The 20,128-nt window shown below is 44.9% G+C and overlaps 2 protein-coding genes across 2 annotated transcripts in view; one reads left to right on the top strand and one right to left on the bottom strand.

Moving 5' to 3' along the window:
• Positions 1-20,128, top strand: part of iqgap2 (IQ motif containing GTPase activating protein 2) — a 30,065-nt gene that overhangs the window by 3,155 nt on the left and 6,782 nt on the right. The window contains exons 2-26 of the mRNA XM_076731453.1: positions 1-100; positions 4,430-4,586; positions 5,038-5,115; positions 6,939-7,015; positions 8,913-8,980; positions 9,373-9,486; positions 9,588-9,766; positions 10,428-10,515; positions 10,694-10,857; positions 11,446-11,533; positions 11,643-11,806; positions 11,946-12,106; positions 12,605-12,729; positions 12,871-13,034; positions 16,354-16,444; positions 17,029-17,196; positions 17,324-17,466; positions 17,607-17,777; positions 18,070-18,153; positions 18,351-18,422; positions 18,516-18,585; positions 18,740-18,948; positions 19,136-19,288; positions 19,417-19,580; positions 19,785-20,009. Of these exons, the coding sequence (XP_076587568.1) occupies positions 1-100; positions 4,430-4,586; positions 5,038-5,115; positions 6,939-7,015; positions 8,913-8,980; positions 9,373-9,486; positions 9,588-9,766; positions 10,428-10,515; positions 10,694-10,857; positions 11,446-11,533; positions 11,643-11,806; positions 11,946-12,106; positions 12,605-12,729; positions 12,871-13,034; positions 16,354-16,444; positions 17,029-17,196; positions 17,324-17,466; positions 17,607-17,777; positions 18,070-18,153; positions 18,351-18,422; positions 18,516-18,585; positions 18,740-18,948; positions 19,136-19,288; positions 19,417-19,580; positions 19,785-20,009 (3,277 nt within the window). The remainder of the gene's footprint in view (positions 101-4,429; positions 4,587-5,037; positions 5,116-6,938; positions 7,016-8,912; positions 8,981-9,372; positions 9,487-9,587; positions 9,767-10,427; positions 10,516-10,693; positions 10,858-11,445; positions 11,534-11,642; positions 11,807-11,945; positions 12,107-12,604; positions 12,730-12,870; positions 13,035-16,353; positions 16,445-17,028; positions 17,197-17,323; positions 17,467-17,606; positions 17,778-18,069; positions 18,154-18,350; positions 18,423-18,515; positions 18,586-18,739; positions 18,949-19,135; positions 19,289-19,416; positions 19,581-19,784; positions 20,010-20,128) is intronic.
• f2rl2 (coagulation factor II (thrombin) receptor-like 2) lies at positions 13,176-15,217 on the bottom strand. Its single transcript, XM_076731454.1, has 2 exons — positions 14,987-15,217; positions 13,176-14,716 (listed from the first exon to the last, which is right to left on the bottom strand). Exons 1-2 carry the CDS (start codon positions 15,048-15,050, stop codon positions 13,656-13,658), a joined length of 1,125 nt encoding a protein of 374 aa, XP_076587569.1. The 5' UTR covers positions 15,051-15,217; the 3' UTR covers positions 13,176-13,655.

Here is a 20,128-nt window from a genome sequence, read left to right as displayed (position 1 = left end):
CCATCCAGGATGACGAGAGGCTGTCTGCAGAGGAGATGGATGAGAGGAGACGACAGAACATCGCTTACGAGTACCTGTGTCACCTGGAGGAGGCCAAACGGTAAGGCGGGGGGGGGGGGACCATGGAGATAAGAGGAGTTTAATGGCACATGCTGATGAAAGGAAACCACTTTCCTTTACATTGTTTGCTTTGTCACAACTCAGAGTTTGTAGGAATTACGTTGGGTGTGTTCTTACTCTGAGGATTAGGTTTGTGTAATGTTTGATTATGTAGAGCAGCTTTGTGTCACAAGTTAGCGTGTTTGATGAACAGCAGGGAGTGTTTGAGAAGTGAAGCGATGGACAGATGGTAACATGATCGATGGGGGACCAAAGCAGTGTGCAGTTAAATCTGTAAATCAAAATCTTGGCAGACAAAGGCAGAATCAGCACACATGTGAGATGATGACACGGAGCTGTGAGCGCGTGTGAAGAGGACGGGAGGTGCTGACTTAGTGGAAAGCGTCTCTTTCGCTGTGCCCTCATGGTTTTCTCTGTAGGTTTAGTAATAAATACAGCTTTTTTTCTTCAGAAGTCACTTATTCGACATGAACCCCATGAAGAGTGTTTTCTCGTGAATAAAAGCTAAACCACTTCCTGTCTTCTTCATGAGGGCATCATCTGAGCAGGAAGGAACAGGAAGTGTAATACTGCCTTTTTTTAACCCAGATTTAGTGAGAGCTCCACCCAGTCGCAGAGACATCGATTATTGATGTGCTGTCATGACTTCTCCTTGTGTGCGAGCGTGTGCAGCCTCACTGACATCAGCGTTTCCTCACAGATCACTGATGGCAGCTGCACTTTGCCTCAGTACAGACTATTTGACTAGCCTGCGTTGTCTGCTCATGTCACAGGATAGTAAGGGTCTCCTGGGGCAGGTAGGTAGATTCAGTCATCCATCGTAATCCAGCGACGCCATTGGACCGTTTTTCTGCTTCATTGTGCTGAAAGACACTTTTGTGGAAAGCTGTCTGAGCTGCACTGAGACAGTTTAAGGACCAGGGGCTTTTGTAGTGCTCCAGCGTCGACCTCAAGATGACCACTATTTAACTCTCTCACACACATTTATACTCACACTTTCCGCTTGCTAGCTTCCTGTTGTCCCGCTGCGCTGTGACTCTTCTACGCGCCTGTAAGTTGTGGAATGGAACCTCTATTCTGGGAAAGGTGTCAAGTTAAATTAGGATTAAGACAAACAGCACAGAGAGCGTGGGATTAGGTTCAGCTCTCTGGGGTCAGGAGTCAGCAGCCACTGAAACAAGTGGAAGCGACTCTTTCAGCACACCTGGGATATGATCTCATTATCGACGTATGTTCAGTGAAGACATGTCACATTTCAGAGCTGCTCACATGTGCACTGCCCTCACCAGATGCTTTTTGCTCAAAGTTCTCTGAACTGCACCTGGTCGAGTGCTGGGTTAGTCTTACTGCTGTTGCTGTCAGTTGATAGACACACCCTCCTACCACACACACACACACACACACACACAGTTTCTGGAATGAGACTTTGCACCCGTAGCGGGGAGTAAACAGTTGATGGTTTACATTTGTGGTTGTTTTGGAGGGAGGACTCCTTCAGTGTGCTCTGATAGAGGTCCACCCCCAGGATATCTGGAGCATGTTGTTTCAGATTTTTTTTCAGATTACCCTAATTTCTATCCAACCACATGTGCTCAAATTCTCCCGTTAGAGACAAGCTCATGACCAGCATGACTAAGCTGCATGACGCAAATTTTCAGAAGTCACCCTGTGGCAGAAATACTTCAAGCTGCAAGCAAAGGAGTGCAGATTATTAATAATGTGTTTGGGTAGGACGGATGGAAGCCCCAGAGTCCAGAAAGCTGTTTTTTCTTTAGCCTCGTGAGTCGCAGATGGGACAATGACAGGAAGGCCTGCTTTGGAGGGTTGTAAACAGGACTGCTAGCTTGTCCTGCTTCAGCAGACAAGCTCTCCCTGCATTGTTTTAAAGGCAGGAAGTGAAGTTTCACAGGAGGGCTCTGTTACCCGTGCAGGATGCACGCAGGATGTTGACTGTGTTCCCGCCAAACAGATCTTTTTTCCCCCCTCAGTAATCATGACAATCATCTGTGCTTCCCCATTAACACGTCACCTCTACACCTCTAAGGAGATATGAAACTCAAAAGATTCAACAAGCTGATCTGCATCACTGCTTTGCTCTGGTTGGCTTCAGCCACAAACCAGGCTATATGTGTGTGTCTGTATCAGTTTCATAGTGAAATGGTCTTTTTCTGACCTACGGCCTCATGCAGGGGTTGAGAGTTAACAACTGCCTGAACCCTGAGCTGTGACCAGAGCCTGTCGCCTAATGCATTCGTCATGTGCAGAGAAATCAGGCTTATTCTACATCCTGTAATATTTACACCTTTAAGTGCTTGAGCAGCGAACAGTCAGTGTTCTCTGTTCTCTGTTTTATGAAACATCAAAGCGCGGCAGAGTTCCTGCTCCCTAACCTGCAGCGTCTGCTGACATACATGGTTACGAGGATGCCAACCTGCACACTCCACTGAGTTTGTGTTGATGGTGCATGGTGTGTTGTGGTTGTCCTTAATGTGCTGACACATATTTTGGCAGACTGGATCACTGGAGCACCCACACAGCTTTAATTAACCTAAACAAGGTGTTCGCCCACATGCGTGTGGGAGGGAACACTTCGTCTGCAGACTGTGAGTAAGAAGCTGCTGCTCTGAAAGAAACCCAGAAACAAAACTTACCGAGTGTTTTACACTCCCTTTGGCAAAGGATAAATTCAGCCGTGGGACGAGCCAAAAGATGAAAATCTTTAAGAGTGGAACCATTGGGAGTGAGGCGTTTCCATTACAGCCAACATGGTGTCACTTCCAAACATTAAGATAATGTGTAACAGATTCTGAGACGGTGATGATTCACCGTGGTCACAAATGATTCACGAGCTCTTTGGAAGAGGTTTTCGCTCACATCTCTGGGAAAACTCTGGCAGACGCTGCTCTTAAGCAAGTTGAACCTTTCAAAGGGACATTACGTCAGTTTGAAAGAAGGTCAGCGGGACCGTCACAAGCACAATGTGCTGTATTCAGAGGATGGTTTCTGCTCATTTCAAACGTCTCTGTGTCAGGATGGACGATAGGTATTGGGTCAATAAATTATTGGAAAAAATGGGAAATTTGCATTATTATATATTATACATTATAACAGATAAACACAGCTGATAATGTAAAGCCACATTGTTTTCCTGGACTGAAGAACGCAGCATCCTCACACTCCAATACAGCAGGTGGCAGTATGTCTTTTTCATAAGAAGTTCATAATCTGTAGTTTCTGAGCACCTGAGGATGAGCGTTTCTTTCTCTTTTCATGGTACAAAATCTGCATGGGCTGAAAAGCACCACCACTCTGTCGTCATCCCTTGCAGAGATGAAAATCAGTTTCTCTCATGAGGACACGTTGTTGCCTTGCAGATGTGAAACTCATAAACCTTCAGCAGTCGTGAGTTCAGGCGTTTGACTAAATGAAGAAGTAGGCGTATCAGACGTCTCGTTCACTGTTGACCTCTTGAACCTCACGCTGTCCCCTGGACACTAAGCCCACCACTAACCGTTACATGGTCCCACAGCTCAGGCTGCAGGTCTGTCTGTCCGTCCACAGCCCCCTCCCTGAAGCATGCCGGCTCAGTGTGGGTGCTGCCTGTAACAATGCCCAGCTCTCACTGGCCTACACGCTGCTTTGTTGCTCTAAATTTGAGTTGAACTCATAGAAATTCATTTGAAGGTGATGTATTTACTAACTTTGAGATAGAATCATGTATATGTTGTCCCACCAGCCGTGCATATTGTACAACTTTCTCCTACTCGACGTTACTTTTATTATGATTTCTGTTTGCAAGTTCTTGGTCCACGGTCTGTAGTTTTTGTTCGGCTCAGGAAGGGCAGCAGGTGGAGGAAAAGCCAATATTGACTTGCTGACTACACGCAGGCATTCGGCCACCTCATAAATTGCGCTGCACCCTGCAGATCTCAGGTGGCACGGTAAACACTGTGGACCGATGTTTGTTTGTGTTCTGAATGTAACCACAGCTCGTTTAGTACGACAGTCAGACACCAACCTCAGCCCGAAAAGCTGATTTAGTCAATGAACTTAGCTGAGTTTGAACTCTCCCTGTTCAGAGTAGTTTCCTTCTCATCTTTATTCACGTTCACCTCACCTAGTTGGGCAGTAGCGTGACACGTTATCCACCTCTCAGCTTTATGTAATTAACGTGCTTGCTCAGACTTCAGAATTTGTAATTGCTCCTCCAGAGGCGGTTTCAGAGGTCTGTTTGGTTGCACGAGTTTAACATTATAAAGATTATGAAAATCCACGTCCTGCTCTGAGGTCAATATTTGTGTACTCTCAGGTGGATGGAGGCCTGCCTCGAGGAGGACTTGCCCCTCACCACAGAACTGGAGGAGGGGCTGAGGAATGGCGTCTACCTTGGCAAGCTTGCCAACTTTTTCGCTCCAAAAATGGTGTCTGAGAAAAGGATCTACGACAGAGACCAGTCCCGCTATAAGGTACGTGTCCGATCTGTTGCGTTTAAGCTCCTCCCGTCTTTAGGTTAGATCACAGTCGAGCAACATTTGCATTTTTCACCAGCTTACGTTATGCAGACAGGAAGACCTTCCATGTCTTTCAGGCACTGTCTGACAGTTTGAGGCAGTTTCACACAGGAAAGGGAGAAATGTGGCAGGCGGGTATTTGGGCCCCACCCCACCAGCTGTTGTGCTGGTCCAGTACACTACAAAGATGTCTGCAAGATTTTCTACTTGACTTTGAACTTGATTTCATGTCTCTTTGACAAATCTGAAACAAACACCATATCGCACTGTTTGATGCTATAATAAGTTTAAGAGTCAGTGTGAGGTTTTTAGGCTGTTTGCATGACGTAACAACCCCTTCAGTTGCAGCTAACCATTTCTCAGCAGTTCATTGTAATAAATTTTGGATTGTTGTGCTCATCTTCAGAGCAAAGGGCTGCACTTCCGACACACCGACAACACCGTGCAGTGGCTCAGAGCCATGGAGTCAGTGGGTCTCCCCAAGGTAAGGGGCTTGCACAGCCATGAGTAATGCAGACACACGCTTCCTGTTTTACAAACATGCATGCAGACAGGCACAGTATAAACACCCGTCTGAGTCTCCTTTCATGGTCGTCACACCAGAACAAAAGACAGATTTGTTACATTAATTACTCCATTTGCAGACGGATTGAAGCTTTTATAAAACCTAAACAGCCGTAAAACAGTTGTAAAGATGACACATCGACACAGTAGAGTGTGACATTGGCTCTCTAATCAATCAGATGTGATCATTTTTGCAGATTGCAGCAGATTTAATTTTTCAATCTTGGGAGAAAGTTGCTCTGTGTAAGAAGTTGTGTCCCTTCTCCTTGATAACAGAATGCTAACTGTCTTACAAGCTGTGCAAGGCACAAAAACAAACAAACAAACAAACAAAAAACCCTGGGAGATCCCATTCATGTGATGTTTTTCCACACCAGCCATAGAATTGGGTGGCCTCGCCTTTGTCATGTGGTCATTGGCTCAGTTTTCGTTCGTATTCGCTCATATTAGAGGGAAGGAACCATCTTACGACTAAGAAAGAGCAGAATCTCATCCATTCAGTGAGTGTAGAAACTGGGACACGGTATAATCAACACTGCAACACTGCATGATTAATTTCAACCCTGTCCTCAGGCAGAATCCATAAAACTACATCAAATTAGACTTTTAGTCGTTCATTTATTCATTTAATTTCTATTTTGTTTCTTTAAGTTTAGATGTAATAACATTTCACGTCTGCAAACATTACGTTCCAGCACCTGTGAAAACCTGTTTCTGCCTGATTAAATGCTTTAAGTACAAAGGTGCAGTACCCTCACATCTCACTGGATGTAACTGTATCCGTGTAGTAAAGCACATTATTTTTACTATGCTAAAAAAATAGTCACTGTAATGACGGTATTGCATCATCCATGTTGCGTGTGACAGTGTGTGACCGTGACTAAACCTGCGTATGTGTGTGCGTGTGTGTGTGTGTGTGTACAACAAATCCATTTACATTTCATGCAAAAGTAAGAATGTAAACACTGACAGAGGAGACTAATGAGGGTGGGGCCGTTCTCACAGAACATCATTAACCTCATTACATCTTTCATGAGATGACACAAAAGACTTCACTGAGGTGTATCATGGAAATGAAAACGAGGTAAAATTGATACCCACTTATCTCCGTACTGCCCTTCGGGATCGTTTTCCACACTAATTTAATTGGCATTTTTTATGAAAAGCCTTTTTTGTAATTGTCACTCTGATCACGTAACTGCATCTGAAGCTTTTTCTGTGGCACCACCATGTTTCTGAACAAAACCACGATGATGCTGAGAGCATCATTCAGGTGTGACGTGATAACAAAAACCCCCCACTGCTTTGGAAACTGTGTCCTCGTTAAACTGGTTATTTGTATGAAGTGACATATTTGTTAGTGAAGAGTGTTAGTATATCTGTAAGATTCCTGGGTAACCAAATGCATATTAACTGGGGGCAGAGCAGTACTCCTGCAAAATATATGGAATCTGATGCAATAGTACTGCAATAAATACTGCCTGTGTGAAGCTTGTAGCCGTCAGTACTTTAGAAATGATGCTCTGTGGTACTGAGTATTATGTGCTCCACAAAGGTAGGATTTATTGTGATGCATTAGCCTGAGATTGCAGCAAGTTTTACAGGCGTTCCTATTATTATGTCCAAGCCTTGCAACCTGTCAGGCACCTGAAGGTTAATATGTGAAGAAACAGTGTGATGGTCCACAGCAGAATAGAGAGTGTCAAAGCAGAGTGACTAATCTGTGGAGGTTTCTGCTTTCAGATATTCTATCCTGAAACGACAGATGTGTACGATCGCAAAAACATGCCCAAGGTGGTGTACTGCATACACGCACTGAGGTAAGAATACAGGGACTCCAGAAATGATTTTTCACTTTGCCGTCTTCATTCGTTTCCCCACTTCTGACAGCAAAATTGCTCGCTCAGCTCTGGAGCTTTTGTCTGCACTGTGGCAGAGCACCCAGCTGCTTCTCTCCTGGAGGTGCCACACCTGAACGTCGAGCTTGATTTCAGTCCCCAGAGAGACCTGAAAGACACTGCACTCAAGTGCTACTGTGACTGTATTCCTTAAAGCTGGTGTCTGGTACTTTGAATTAAACTGTGAGCTGGTGGACAGATCAGTGTTGGCAAGCACTGACACGTTACTCACTGCCTGATTTCAGCTCATTTCCTTTTACTTGATGCTTCTGACAGACAATGTCAAACACTTAAGTTCGACTTTGACATGTCCTGCTTACTTTGCCATCCACGCAGAAACTGAGACAGCTCATATGTCGGATAATAAATGTATGAGACTGCTTACACTAACGATTTGTTATTGCTCTGCGGGGTTCGGGCATGGCCTCTTTTTATGTTCAACGTCTAATTTATGTCAAGAGCAGAAATACTACTCACTAAGTGATATGAAACAGGAACTGGAAAATGTTATTTCTACTCAGGTGGGACAGAGAGCACTTCATGTTAAACACAGACCTTTTTATGATTTGTCTTAAATGGGTCAAGGCTGTATTATACAGCACTGTACATTCAGCTCCAGTGAGCTATTGCTGCAATGTGGCAGTTTGGTGACTGAACGGTTTTCTTCCATTCTGTTACTGCAGTTTGTTTTGAGCACTTTGATGAACACAGTGCACCCTGCTTGTAGTCTCACAACAAAGGGTAAAATCTGTCATGGCTTTGGGTTTGTGAAAAATGTCTTATTGTCTTGTTTCTGTAACTTGGGTGGCTTGAGAATCACAATTTCAAGTCCTCGCGTTGTCAGTAGAGATGACTTTGAATGGACTGAAGGGCCAGTTTTATGCGTCTGACGTGTCCAATCAGCCAAACAGAGATTTAGGGAGTGGCTACGTGAGCTGCGAGGATTGTTTTCACTGTTGTAGTGTTACGGTCGGGCCCTCAGAGAATTGGTTTCCTTCCCTCCTCATGCACACACGTGCTCTTCCTTCCTGCGAGTCCAGCTCAAGCCCCGAAAGGACCCAGTGAATACGCTGCTTCCCTGGGTAGAAACACATGCAGGCATTGAGGCAAAGCAGCGGATGCTCCCGCACATTCAGCGTGGTGGAGAATTGAAGGGGAACACAATGTGAAAGGGAAAGAAAGCAGCATTTTATACAGATCTTACCAAATGAAAGAAATGTGGCGCTTGACTTGTTGTCTGAGAGGAAGGGGAAATAAACAAGGAGGATCCACAGTCTGGAAAGAGCAAGCTGCTCCAAGCTAGTCAGCTGACAGTCTGTAACCCCTGTGGCTTGTAATCGGCCACCTTCATTAAATCCAGTCAGCTGTTTCTGTGTTTTTAGCTCAACTGAATCAGCTGCCTGCATGTTAAAACATTACCCTTTGTTTAAGCAGGGTTTAGATAGCCGTCTAAAGCCCCCTGTGTCCGAAGGACAGAGGGCATTTCATGTGTACACACACAGTGACCAAAGGCCAGAGGAGCCAGCTACTACAGGTGCTCCATTCAGAGCTGTGCTGATGCCGGATCTGCCTTAATATTTATAATTCATTACCACTTATCAGGTACCTGTGGGAAGATGAAAGTTTTATGAAGTTTCCAGCCACCTGCTTGCTGAATCCAGTGTTTAGTGGTGGACTGTCCCGGCAGGCTGCTGTCGCATAGTGCTTGTAGTAATGTGAGCCAAGACTACCCCCCTGTGGTGGAAGTGGGACATCATCAGCCTGTTGAATATCTGAATTGTTTATGTGTAAATCTTACACCCCACATGGTTTATTTCAGCCTGTACCTGTACAAACTGGGGATTGCACCACAGATCCAGGACCTGCTGGGCAAAGTGGCGTTCACAGGTAATACCAGCTTCTCCTGAAACCGAAATATAGTTCTCAAGCTCACAAGCATTGAAAGTTTTATGAGCGTTTGTTTAAACATGTATGATTTGGATGTCATCAGATATTTCATCAAAATATCCCTGCAGCCATTCAAACGATCCGGATTAGGACCAGTATCGTTCACTAGACAGATCACTAGGAAATAAAAGTTAAATCTGCTTTGATTAGAGGATATCTGAATGCTTCATGGAGTCGTTTTGTATTTGCACATTTTACTTGTGTTTGAAGGCAACAAGTAAAGTAAATACTGTTGTGAGAAAAACTGTAAAAGGAAAGTAAGAGCATGTCTTGCAGTATGTTTATCCTTTGATAGGCCATGTACTCTTTAACATGCCAATTTTCCCCTCCAGAGGAAGAGATCAGTAACATGAGGAGTGAGCTGGAGAAGTACGGCATTCAAATGCCAGCTTTCAGTAAGATTGGAGGAATCCTGGCCAATGAGCTCTCAGTGGATGAAGCTGCCCGTAAGTCTCTGACCATTGAACTGATGCTCTGTTGTTTTCGGGAGAAAGAAGAAGATTTTAGCCAACAGTAAAACGTTCACACACACTCTGTGTTCCCTCAGTGCATGCCGCTGTGATTGCCATCAATGATGCGATCGACAGAGGTCAGGCTTCAGTGACAATGGGAGCCCTGAATAATCCTAACGCAATGTTGAAGAACACCCAGGAAGCTCTGGCCCAGGACTACCAAGACACACTGAGCCAGGCCAAGGCTCGGAAGCAGAATCAGTCCGCAGGGAAGGTGAGAAGCCTGACAAACGCTTCAGTGGCATCTTATGTGTCAGTGCAGTCATTAAGTTGTGTAGTTGTGTGCTTTCCCTGCACTGAAGGCTTGATTAGCCTCTTTGTAACAAAGGTTGTTGAGCCTCTCTCGTCTCTTGCTCGCCTACTCACTAAACTCTATTGCTATTTGGACCAATGAGCTATGCAGCTGCATAAATGTACTTAAAACAACAGTAACATTAAGTGAAATCATCATCACCAATGAAAAAATAAATTTAAGACCAAATTTGAGTAATGGAGAAAATGTTGCTCTGAATCGGTGTTTCTGACTGCACTGACACTGACGCTGACATGATGAACTGAGGAGATATTCACAGAGGTCTGAGAGGGGTTGCCTGCACTGAGTCACGCCGCAGGCCTTGCCAGCACATTCCAGTGGCTGCAGTGTCAGCTGTACTTCACTAAACATAAACCCTCCACATCATCCGGCATCTCGCCTCCCATTCTCTTTACAAATACTGTACAAACAGAGCCATCCGTTTCCACTTCATACCTAAGATGTGATATGTAAAATATGCAGTTCTGTATGAACCGGGGAAAAATAATGTGATCAGGTAAAGATGAAAAATGCGATATGAAATGAATATCAAATATGTATCTTCTTTGTCTCCATCAATTAGCGCTCGTCAATTGCTACTGAAGAAAGAGACGTTTATGAGGAGCTGCTCACTCAGCAGGAGATCCAGGGCTGCCTCGACTGTGTCAACAGTAAGAGTTTTTCCTGTCAGACATGAATGCCTTTTTCATGGAGGGAAGAAAAAATCCTCATACAGAGTTCGTGCATATGAACACGGGACATCTGTGAACATCTGAGTGCTTTGTTTCTGTACTTATCTGGAATTCTTTATTCCTAAATGACGCATGTCTTGTTATTTCCCGTCTCCAGTCCAGGCAGCAGTGAGGAAGGTGAATCACGCGGTGTCGAACCAGGACCAGGCTGCTCTGTTGGCTGCGCTGAGGATGGAAGCTCTGGCCCTGCTGGGTGTTCAGGAGTCAAACTGTCGCTGGTACCTGGAACATTTTACCACCTACTGCCAGCATAAATCCAAGGTACACTGAGTCAGAACATGTTTGTCCCCAGCTCAGGGCCTCAGAGCCAGAGCAGCTCTGCTTTTCCTCCCAAGCAGTTAGTTTATTTCATTTATTAGCAGCCGGTAACATGATTTGTTGATTTGTACAATTTAAAAAGCCTGATCTGGCCTGATGGCGACAGTAAAAGAGCAGCACCTCCTCAGGGCCATAACCGAAAATGACAGTGGATGACTTACAGCCATTATTCTTATAGACTCGTTTAGAGGAAAGTATTGAATTTTAAGCGTTAAAAAGTGTTTGGGATATGAACGAATTGTGCACACAGCTGCACACTTTTCAGTTTTTTGTTTGTCCATTTGACAGATCAGATCCTCCTCCATTTTTAAGTACTGCAAGCTGCACTGCAGCTGTTGCTGTTGTGTTGCTTCCACTACTCAGGTAGCATAATACACCATTGTATTATGAAGAAAAAGCCTTCAGAGAATAAAAAGTAATCAGCCTCCACAGCTTCAGTTGGAGTGGAGAACCACCAGGCCCTTTGGCATCCACGGCCCTGCATGAAAACATGCGAAATAATCATGATGGACTCTAATCTGTGTGCTGCAGGATGGAGGGAGGGCGGTGATGGTGGACAAAGAGGAGATTCAGAGAGTTGTCAGCTCTTGTAATGACTTTGCTGAGGCAGAGAAACGAAGTAAGCACCTTTTCTTTCTTACTGTTCAGTTTCCAAAGGTATTACAGGATGTTATGCAATTTGGGTTTTTCTGCAAGACGTGACCATCTATGATCATTTTCTTGACCAGAACTGGAGGCAGTTGCCGCGATCAATTCAGCCATTCGTCTTGGCAACGCAGCGGAGACGGTGGAGGAGCTGATGAACCCTGAGGCTCAGCTGCCGATCGTCTACCAAACCGCTGCCAGCCTCTATCAGGCTGAGCTTTTCAGTCTGCAGCTACAAGCGGGCCGGGTGAGACGCCATGTTTGTTTGACTCTTTAACGTGCGGATGTGATACAGATATGCTGGCATGTGTCGGGAGGTCAGAGCTGGATGTATACTGTAGTCAGATGTCACATCATGTTTATGATCCGGACCTTTTGTCTGCTAGTCCGGCTTGAGCCATGAGGAGCTGAGTGTAGCTGTGGAGATGCTGTCAGCTGTAGCGGTGCTGAACGAGGTGCTGGACACCAAAGACCCTCAGGCTGTGATTGAGCAGCTGACGGACTCTCCTCTGGGCTTCACGAACATGGACCAAGACAACCTCAACAGGTAAGACAGCTGCAGGACAGATCGCTGTGGCCAACGCTGGACTTGGCAGTGCGTGAAACAAGTGCTAGGAACAATTGTTAAGAAAATATACAGCAGTGAGCAGCAGCTTGGTGACGGTAGCTGCAGGCTTCTCTTTTGGCAGCTGTTTGTCATGTAATAAGACAGTGGACTGTACCATCTGCAGTGGAGATGTGGCTAACCTCAGACTTCTGTCACGTCTGATGCTGCTGATGGCGATGCTGTTCTCTTTCATGATGACTGCTTATTGTTGCTGTAACTGTGACGTTCATATAAGTTAAATTATGGTGGTACAGTGAGGTTTCAGAGCAGGAAATTAATTAATAAGTTTTAAGTTATAGGAGTAGTGTCTTTAGGTCACATGTCACTGCACTCCACTGTCGGCCCCTTTGCTTTACTTTGCTAACGGTGAGCTGAGGAGCAGTGGTTCATGTAATGTCGTGAAATTTTGCTGACCTTCTTCATGGCGCTCTCCCTCAGATATGCTGACACGCTTATCAAACAGAGAGAGGAGGCTCTCGCCAAGGGCCAAGAGTTCCTCACCTGGAACGACGTTCAAAAATGCATCGACACAGTCAACGTGCAGGTCCACGAGGAGCACGAACGTAAGAACATTTTGCACTTTTTACGTATTGTAGCTTATTGACATATAAGTATGATCCTACAATGAGAGTTTTTAACGACACACGATAAATTAAAAACACTGATTGACCAAGTGTCAACTGGTTCTTATCTTCTACCTCCAGGGATCATAGCTATAGCTGAGATCAATGAGGCACTTAACTCAGGCGATCACCAGCAGACGCTCGCTGCGCTGCTCCTCCCTACAGCCAAGTTGACGGGGGTGAACCCAGCCACAGCCAAACACTACCATGATGTCCTACAGTATACCAAGCAACTCCTCTGTCAGGTATTGTGACTCTAATTTGAGTGAATTTCCCTCAGTTAACCAGGAAGTCTCATTGACATTAAAACCTCTTTCAAAAGTGAGACCTGTCGAGGTGTCGATGTAAAGAAGTAAAGAAAAAAAGTTGAAACTTTATCTCGTTTTAATCATTCGTTTTATTGGACTTGCATGGCAGCCTCACATCCCTGACATGGCTCCACTGTTGATTATGAATCCTGTTAATAATATAGAGCTCTTATATACACATACATGTAACTGAAAACTGGAAGGGGAAGAGTAAACGTTGTGTATGTAACAAAGCAAAGACAAAATGATGACAGTTGTCTGTGTCATCACGCCGACAATGTCCCAGTCTGACATTTTGCTGGCCTGATACGCTTGTATAGGATTCACAGTCGAAATGTTCCTCTGCTCATCCCGAAAGTCCCAAAGATTCAAAAACCGACTCCTGCTCTTGTTTTGGACGTGACAGAGGCTGCAGCCTCGCCCTGTTAAATTCACAGCATCCAGTTTTAACTTTCACATCTTTGTTTCTGAGCTGATGCTCCCCTGCTGGTTCCCAACAATGGTCCTGCAAGGCACACACACACACACACACACACACACACACACACACACCGAGTCTCACATCATAACAGCCGACCTCTTAGGTTTCCCGTGGAGGGAGATGAATTGTATTTCTGAGGCTGCCGTCCTGGAAATGAGCATACACAGGAAGGGATCCAGACAACTGTGGAAGCAGCACAGACACACCGCTACTCTGTAGTACCCATACAGTCTGTCATCCCCACTGGAAAACAGGCGGATGTAGTGGGCGATGTGCAGGATGCCGCTCGGCAAAAAACACACCACAAAGATGACGAAAACCACAGTGGTGACCCTGATAAACGGCCTCCAGTCACACCCCGATTGCCCGAGGTGGTATACCACGGCCACATGGGCATAGATACAAATCAGGAAGGGCACCATGAAGCCCAGACAAACCAGCATCAGCCTGTATGGCACCAGTAGAGAATGGGATTTTTCTTCTAGGGGAAGTATGTCGTGGCAGGTGGTGACTCCCAGCTGGGCAACCCGGTAGCTCTGCCTGACCAGCAGCTCAGGCACGATAGCAGCGCCAAACAGGAACCAGACCACCAAGCACGTCCACGCAGCCAGCGTCGTCTTACTCAGCCGTCTGTACAGAAACGGTCTGACCACAGCCAGGTAGCGCCTCAGACTGATGCATGCTATAGTTTGAGCTGAACAGTAAACGTTGCCGTAAAACAACGCGGTGATGAGCCGGCAGGAGATTTCCCCAAATGTCCAGTCGTTTCCGTTGAAGTGGTAGTGAACTCGCAGTGCCAGAGAAAGCAGGAGCAGCAGGTCGGACAAAGCCAGGTTCAGGTAAAGGACTGCTGTGGAGAAGGACTTTGCTCTGAATCTGAGAAAGGCCAGAATGTAGGCGTTGGAGGGGATACCCACCAGCATGGCCAGGATGTACGATGAAGGTATGACCCAGGTGCTGAGGACCCCTTTGGTATAGGCTGTCACTGCGTCCTCCGAGTCCGCATACAGCCAGGGGTTTGTGCTGGGGTAGGACAGAGCCGGCAGCAGCTTCGTCTGATTAAGGTTGTTCGTCTTCCCCCTGAAGGTTTTTGGCATCGCACCAGGTGAACTATTGGTGTTTGTCCTGGTTCTGTTTCCTATCAATGAGTACAAAAACAGTGTTTGTGGCTTTAAAGCAACTTTCCTTTCAAGACTTTCTAGTGATGTTTTTTGAGGAAACAGTCATTTCTAGCATAAAATTAAACATTTATAAACATCTTTTTGTGCAGCACTTTCAATTTGGGCATTTTGTATTGTATTCACAGCTGCGCTAGAGTGTTTTGTAGCTTTGATTTGGGAAAAGAGACGTCAACCAGTTACAAAAGAACGTAATGTTAAAAGCTAAGCATTGTGAAAGATGAACTTACCATCATGCTGAATTGTCTGCACTGCCATCAAACAAATGAGTAGTCCTGGCACAAGGTCGGCCATATCACTCCAATTTATATCCCAGAGCTTTTAAAGATTTCCTTTATCTTCACCCGTCTCGGCGTTGCTGAAGTTTGACGTTTTGCATCTCTGCAGTGTAGAGCTGATAACGGCGTGTAGTTCAGCTCAGCTTCCTGCTAGTGTACAGTATGTGGGACGCTTGCATGTCTGCACGCTGCAGTGAGCATGTTTCCTGCCCAGGCCTGAAACTGAATTCCCCTCTGCCTGCGTCACTAACTGCCCACTGACTCACTGGGGTGGGACTGACTGCTTAATGGTTTATCAGCAGCTGTGAACATGAACAAATTACACTGATTACTGTTACAAGTGGTTTTAAGTCATTTTATTGTGGTTGAGCTCATTGCGGGGTTTTGGTATTAAAGTGGATTTTGGACTTATTGGAGGGTGATGGTGTGTTGGTCAGCCTGGTTATGAGATTGAAGAATCTTGAAATTGAGTATAGTAAGTATACAAAGCATAAAAAAAAACAAAAAAAAACTTCTTTTTCTTGGTTTGCTTCCCTGACATGCAGCTCACAGATCGAGTGCATTGATGCCTCTCTGGTTTGTACCCCAAACTCCAGACTGAAATGATGTCACACACAAAAATGACATAATGATCTCTCACATGATTAACCGCTGGGTGTTTTTCTTCACATTGCTGCCTCTCTCTCACCCCGTGAATTGGCCGGGAGGTCGTGGGTCAGATGCAGATGTAAACAAAGCTGCTGCTTTCAGTCTGCTCGGTGTGTTTTAATGGGGACTTCCTTCCCGTCGGCCCAGCAGAGTTCTCTAAAATTAGCCTGAGAACAAACACAAAAGTCAAGCTGAATAAACGTTCTTCGTGCTTGTTGTGATGCTGCATTGTCGTTGATTGAGGGCGAGAGTATGTTTGCCGTGTGACCATTGTCAACAACTGCTCTGACATGTTTTCCTTTTCCTCAGATCTTACCTCTGGACACAGGGGAAATGGTACTGTCATTTACTAGCTGTTGCTCTAACAGCTCGTGTCGTGTTTGTGATCAGTGCTTCTGCCGTAGAGCAAAATGCTGCATATTCACAATCTCCACAATCCTAACTTGATGAATTAGCATATTGCACAATGTACCGTAACAACAAGAATTTCTAACCTTGGGTAATTTATTTATTTATTTTTTACTAAAATTGCTTCAAAAAATGTTTTTAATTATATAACAAGTTAGTATTGTGTGGCTGCGCGTGAGCGATGCCTTGTGTGCCTGAGGTGCAGTTTGGTCTCTTCCTCCTGCGAAGACGACGAGTAACCTCCAGCTTTCACCTGATTGCAGAGCTCTGGAGATGAGTCTGCAGTATTGTGGCTGGACCAAATCCAAGAGGCCATACACACAGCCAACCAGGATGAAGAGGAGGCTCTCACATGTGCGTACCCAGAGTTTGAACTCACTCATCCATCTCTGAAGCACTTCAACAACAGTTCATTGATGTCCAGTTAATTCTTGTCATGCGGTGGGAACATCCAGTGCTAGATTCTGATTGTTCGGACCAGGATACGTATTATTTTCACATCACCACACAACACTGACACCGTGGCTCATTACTGCTCTAAATTAACACTCATAGCTTGTTTCAGATGTCTCTAGATTACAACTCCTCCTTCTCACTGATGGAGTGTTAACATGACTTTTACTTCATTTGAAGAGCATAAAGAACCAAAATATGAATCAACGATACTTACATGTTAATGACATGAAGGCAGATCATTTAGTCAATATTGCCCTGAGACATAATGTCCTCTTTCATGATCGATGCTCTGGCAGCAGTGACAGACACACAGTGTTTCTTTCCTCTGTCAGAACTGCTCTGCCAGTGAAAATGATGACACGTTATTTAGAGACTGTGCACTTTGGTACACGTTGTTTCATATTAATTCTTTATAAAACTAACATGTCATGACTTGAGGAATAAATACAGTAAAGTAATGTTAATCTTGTTTCCTTTGCTAGTGGCTGGAGCAGTAGCTGATATTAACAGAACGGTGGCTGAGGGGGACTCTAAGAACACACTGCAGGCTTTGCAAGTTCCCAGTGCTGGACTTAAAGCGGTGCTTCCTGAATGTGCTGACACATACCAGACTGAACTAGCACAGAGACAAACAAAGAGTGCTGCTAAAGGTAAATTGACTTACTTGCACAAGTATCGTAAGAAAGGAATCTGATGCCTGCACGGAGAGGAGTCACCTGGTTGGTGTTCAATATGACGTTCACTGTGTCTAAAGGGGCATTTTCTGCTTTCCTCCAGGCAGCACTGATAGTGTGTGGGTGAAACATTGCATCAAGGACAGATATCACTACTATTATAACCTGGAAACTAGACAGGGCACCTGGGAAGAGCCTGAAGGATTTGAGCATAATGGTGACCATCTCAGTAAAGAAGAAATCCAGGTACCCTCTGCTCTACCCGTCATGTAATGTTTGTAACATACTTACAGTGACAGTAAAATTGAAAGCATAATATTCCTCATATAGGGTGTTTTTTTTTCCCTTCAGCCTGAAAAATTACTAAACAAGCTGTTTTCTCGTAGGCCGTCGTCAGCAGTGTGACTGCAGAATATAACAGGGAGCAATTGTGGTTGGCCAATGAGTCCTTGGTGACCCAGCTGCAGGCGAGGGTCAGAGGTTACCTGGTGAGGAAGAAGCATGCCCAGAGAATGGAGTATCTCCACCAACAGGAGCCACATGTGGTCAGACTGCAGGTAGTGTGTGTCTCCTCTGTGAACGGGGATTGATGTCAGGAATCGGATGAACCTCAGTGATCCCTCATGCAGCTGTGCAATAATAAATCAATAGAGGCAGCCGTACAAAAGATTACAGTGTGCTGACTGAAAAAGACCCCAAAAAAACTTTCTTCAGTGCATCGAGAACACATCAAAGACAACACCTGTGAGAGTTTGGGGCCATTTGTTCTGTGGAGTCACTGATGTAAAAGACACAACTTGCAGCACGCTCATACATTTTTGATCATATCTGTTCCTTTTTCTTTTGCAGGCTTGCTGGAAAGGTTACAAACAGAGGAAAATGTACCAAGACAGGATGAATTTACTTCATAAAAATGTTGCCTCCATTGTCAAGGTGATAAATTGTTTACCCTTCATAAAAAAAAACGTTTTGAGTGACTAGACGACTGTAAAGCTGTGCAATGAAAGCTTTATCTACAGTCTGGAAATCCTCAGTCTCAACCTAAAATATTTATTAAATAAATGTGCATGTACCTAACATGAATAACACAGCTACCATATGAAACCTGACATAAAAATTGTTGTTTTCAGATCCAGTCTGTGGTGAAAATGTGGAAAGCCAAACGTAAATACGGTCAGAGGTTGCAGTTCTTCAAAGATCATGTGAGTAACGCTTTAACCAATAACTGAGCGGCTTCCTGGGTTTGTGTTGTTTGTTCCATGTTGTGCAAGACTCACTGTTATCTCTGAGTTTAGGAAAAAGAAATCGTGAAAATCCAGGCTTTTCTAAAGGCCAACAAAGCCAGAGATGACTACAGAACCCTCAGTGAGTCAAAAAGGCTTTTTACACTCCTCAGTTAGCTACTGCGTATTGATACAGATCAATATTGTGATGTGAGAAGTTGTAAAAAAAAAAAGAACATTTGAGTGCATATGAAAGATGAGGGCTTTCGCTGACTTTCTTATGTGCCATATTTCAGCTGGGGCCAAAGACCCTCCTCTGTCAGTGGTGCGCAAGTTTGTCCACTTATTGGAGCAGAGCCCCTTGGACCTTCAGGAAGAGCAGGAAGTGACGCGGCTCAGGGAGGAAGTGGTCACCAATATTCGCTCCAATCAGCAGATGGAGAAAGACTTGAACCTGATGGACATAAAGATCGGACTGCTGGTGAAGAACAGGATCACTCTGCAGGTTGGCAGCTCTTTTAAACGAAGGCACAGCAGGATTTCATGTTGGTTGACGTCTTTCAGAGCTTGGTATCACTGCAGATTTCACGCAGAGGTTATCAACACTGAACTGTGATTAAAGTCCTGTCATTTTAACCTGTGTGGTCCAGTTTGGCTGCTTAATTGGTTTGGTGTTTGTTTCTTTTTTAAAGGATGTTGTGTCCCATAATAAGAAAATGAAGAGCAAGAAAAATAAAGCGAGTAAAGATGACTTGACTGCAGCTGACAAACTGGGTATTAAGGGTCTAAATAAAGGCAAAAGAAGGAAACTGGAGGCCTACCAGCATCTCTTTTACCTGCTGCAGGTGATGAAAAAATGTGTCAAACTCCACCTCACCTTTACCCTGACTTTAATGAGATATCATCATTCGTTTATTAGTGCGGTTGCAGACGTTCACTTCACTCTGCTCCTTCTCTCTTCACTCCCCTTTAGACCAATCCACCTTACCTGGCCAAGCTGATCTTCCAGATGCCCCAAAACAAGTCCACTAAGTTTATGGACACTGTGATCTTCACCTTGTACAACTACGCCTCTAACCAGAGAGAGGAATACCTGCTGCTCAAACTCTTCAAGACTGCTCTGGAGGAGGAAATCAAGTGAGAACTGCAGACACAATCAACACAGCACCAAGTCTACACTCACTCTCACTGTCGTCTTACTGTAATGGTTTGAATGTATTATGATCACACAAGTGACTGTAACTGTTTAGGATAGCTTTTAATTCCCCAAACGCAAATTCTGTGTTGTTTTTGTTGTTTGGTGGACAAAATCAACTGTACCTCCTCGCCCGTATGTCTCAGTTCTAAGGTGGACCAGATCCAGGACATAGTGACGGGCAACCCAACAGTCATCAAGATGGTGGTGAGCTTCAACAGAGGGGCACGCGGCCACAACACGCTCAGGCAACTTCTGGCTCCAGTGGTCAAAGACATCATTGAGGACAAGCATTTAGGCATTAACACCAACCCAGTGGACGTGTACAAAGCCTGGGTCAACCAGCTGGAGACGGCGACTGGAGAGGCCAGGTAGGGGGACACGTAGTGTGTGAAAACATTGCAGACAGAGGTGCTCGTCCATTGGTGTGGTTAGTTTACTCATCTTTTTTTACATGTCCAAACCACCATAAGACTGAGAACAGTGCATA

Source organism: Chaetodon auriga, chromosome 5, assembly GCF_051107435.1.
Source record: "Chaetodon auriga isolate fChaAug3 chromosome 5, fChaAug3.hap1, whole genome shotgun sequence".
Classification (NCBI taxonomy): domain Eukaryota; kingdom Metazoa; phylum Chordata; class Actinopteri; order Chaetodontiformes; family Chaetodontidae; genus Chaetodon; species Chaetodon auriga.
Note: the sequence above shows the minus strand (reverse complement) of the source record. Positions and strands in the feature narration are given on the sequence as shown.